The 2580-nt window shown below is 44.9% G+C and overlaps 1 protein-coding gene across 1 annotated transcript; it reads left to right on the forward strand.

Annotated features, from left to right (window-relative positions):
- The first annotated feature begins 1537 nt into the window (after positions 1 to 1537).
- Positions 1538 to 1857, forward strand: LOC101993550 (putative 60S ribosomal protein L37a). Its single transcript, XM_005359293.3, has one exon. The coding sequence runs from the start codon at positions 1538 to 1540 to the stop codon at positions 1814 to 1816; it is 279 nt and encodes a 92-aa protein (XP_005359350.1). The 3' UTR covers positions 1817 to 1857.
- Positions 1858 to 2580: the final 723 nt, after the last annotated feature.

Below are 2580 nucleotides of genomic sequence, written 5' to 3' on the forward strand. Positions count from 1 at the left end.
CAAGCTCAGGAATGTCCACTTCGGTATAGTTAGAAGTACTGAGACAAAGGGAAAGCCCAAAGCAGTCTAAACATCCATTGATGGAAGAGCCCCACATCAGGAACCCATAAAAAAATATTCTAGATAAAATATTTTTATGTTTGTTAGTGCAGAATTTATTGGAATTTCTAAAGCAAACATGGGGATAAGGAAAACCGCAGTAACTCGTGTGAGGAACTCCGAAGAGGGAGGTTGAAAGGTGAAGGAGTTCAGAACTGGCTTCTTCAGGTACTCATATATTTAAACTTGAGGGAAGAGGAGAGAAAATCTGAAGAAAATAAGATTAAAAAAAACAATGTTCACTATATAATTTTCTACTTTTCCTTATATTTTAAAATCTCTAATATTTAGAATATAAGAAACAACTCTATTTGAATACTAAGGTTTTTTATTCCTCTCCAACTCGGTGGCCTTAACCGCCCAATTACATGGAGGCACAGGGTCTTCCCAATGCCGGTCCAACCCTAGGCCTGCTGGTACCAAACATGCCATCCCTCACCTGCCTGTGGTCCCGATATCCGGTATCGAATCATCCAAGAGAACACGATTTGCTCAGAAGAGCTGACATCATCTTCTCCTCCTCAGTTAGGCTGCATCCCCGTTGCTTTCAGGGCTTGCACAAATAGGACATGGAAGGTCGAGCTACCTCTTCAGGAGGCCTAACTTGGTCAAGTCTACATTGGTGAAATCCAACTAAATTAGGTTCTCTTCTCATTGCTGTGATAAGACACTGAAAGAAGTGACCTAAAGACGGGAGGACAAGGGCCACATGCCCAGCCCTTTTGTGTGTTAAAGAGTAAAAAAGGTCTACAAAGAAGGCTCAGGTGACAGAGTAGGGCCTGAATTCAGAGCCTCGGAACACAAGTAAAAAGCCTTGCAGTGCCCAGTCATCGAGAGATAGGAGTCAGGGGCAGGCTATTCCCAGGACGCGCACTGCTAAGCTAATTTAGACAGCTTGGTGAAATTCCAGGCAGTGAAAGGCACTGTCTCAAAGGCTCCTGAAGAAGACTATGGCCTCTACACCTATGGACATACACATGCATATTCACAACTGTGCATATATGTCCCCCAGCACACTAATATGCACACACGCACATATACATGGACGCAAATGCATGCACATAAACAAAAACTCCAAGCCCTTCTCCACTACCTCCTGGTATGGTAGAAAGAGCAGTTCTCTGCAAACAATTTTAAATCCTGAAACACACCCAAAAGTTGTGTATAGAATTGCTGTTTAATTTCCAGGCCACGTTCATGCAGTCAGTGTAAGGATAGAATATGGTGATCATCCTGTGAATGTCAGAATTTTTCTAAAACTTCTCTCCTAGTGTGTAAGCTCCTGAGGCTGGAAACTAGGCCTGCTTTATTGCTGTATTTCCAGGGTCTACACATAGAAAGACTTCCCCGAGATGTCCGTCTAGGCGATGGATACAAATTCAGAAGGTGCAGAATCCACACAGAGTGGCTCTCCGTGCTTGGCTTAGGTTCCGGCGACATGGCTAAACGCACAAAGAAGGTAGAGATCGTCGGGACATACGGGACCCGCTATGGTGCCTCCCTCCGGAAAATGGTGAAGAAAATTGAAATCAGCCAGCACGCCAAGTACACGTGCTCCTTCTGTGGCAAGACCAAGATGAAGAGACGAGCCGTCGGCATCTGGCACTGTGGCTCCTGCATGAAAACAGTGGCTGGCGGGGCCTGGACCTACAACACGACTTCCGCCGTCACAGTGAAGTCTGCCATCAGAAGACTGAAGGAACTGAAAAACCAGTAAAAGTGCTACCATTTGATACACAAACCTACTAACCACAATAGTGCACAGCCAACTAAATAATAAATGGGTTAATTTACGTAACAGTTAAAAAAAAAAAGAATCCACACAGAGTGAACAACGGTCATGCCGTGAAAGCCACTTGTGTGAAAGCTGTTTCTAACGTAGGAAACTTGCTCCTATTTCTCTGATTTAAATTTTCTGGCTTTCCTCATTGCTCTCAAACTGTTTGTTGTTGTTGTTGTACTTTGTTATTTGTAGTAGGAAAATGGACCTTGATGGTACTTATGCTGAAGGTGAGCAAATTACAGTCAAATAAGAAGATACCTCTGTGGACACAGAGGAATATTTTGCCTAGTGTTTCAGCTAAGCCGTGGGTGAACAATGCTTTCCACTAATGTGGGTTGTTCACCTAGGTTTTCAGTGTGGGTAATAGGAGAAATAGCATCTCTGCAGCCAGGACAGATTCCAGTGACAGCCACAACCGCCTGAGCGACAGTAGACAGCCCCAGTGCCTGACCCTGCAAGTCCACCTCCATCATAAACCAGACAGGGAACAGCGCTGTCTCCCCAGCAACTCCCAGACCAATGCAATGCCAGGAATTTCATTTTGGATGGATTTGTAAGCTGCTCCAGAATGACTGTAGGAACAGCCACAATTGGGGTTCTATAGCAAGACATATTTTTAGGCTCAGCTCAGCTCTGGTCACACAGAGCTGGGCTCTGGACACTGTTCTCCAGGATTTCTCAAATTGCGGGGGGGGGGG

This window comes from Microtus ochrogaster, linkage group LG1 (assembly GCF_000317375.1).
Source record: "Microtus ochrogaster isolate Prairie Vole_2 linkage group LG1, MicOch1.0, whole genome shotgun sequence".
Classification (NCBI taxonomy): domain Eukaryota; kingdom Metazoa; phylum Chordata; class Mammalia; order Rodentia; family Cricetidae; genus Microtus; species Microtus ochrogaster.

What these genes read in the sequence shown, in the direction of transcription:
- LOC101993550 (XM_005359293.3), top strand. Translation starts at nt 1,538, where the DNA reads ATGGCTAAACGCACAAAGAAGGTAGAGATCGTCGGGACATACGGGACC.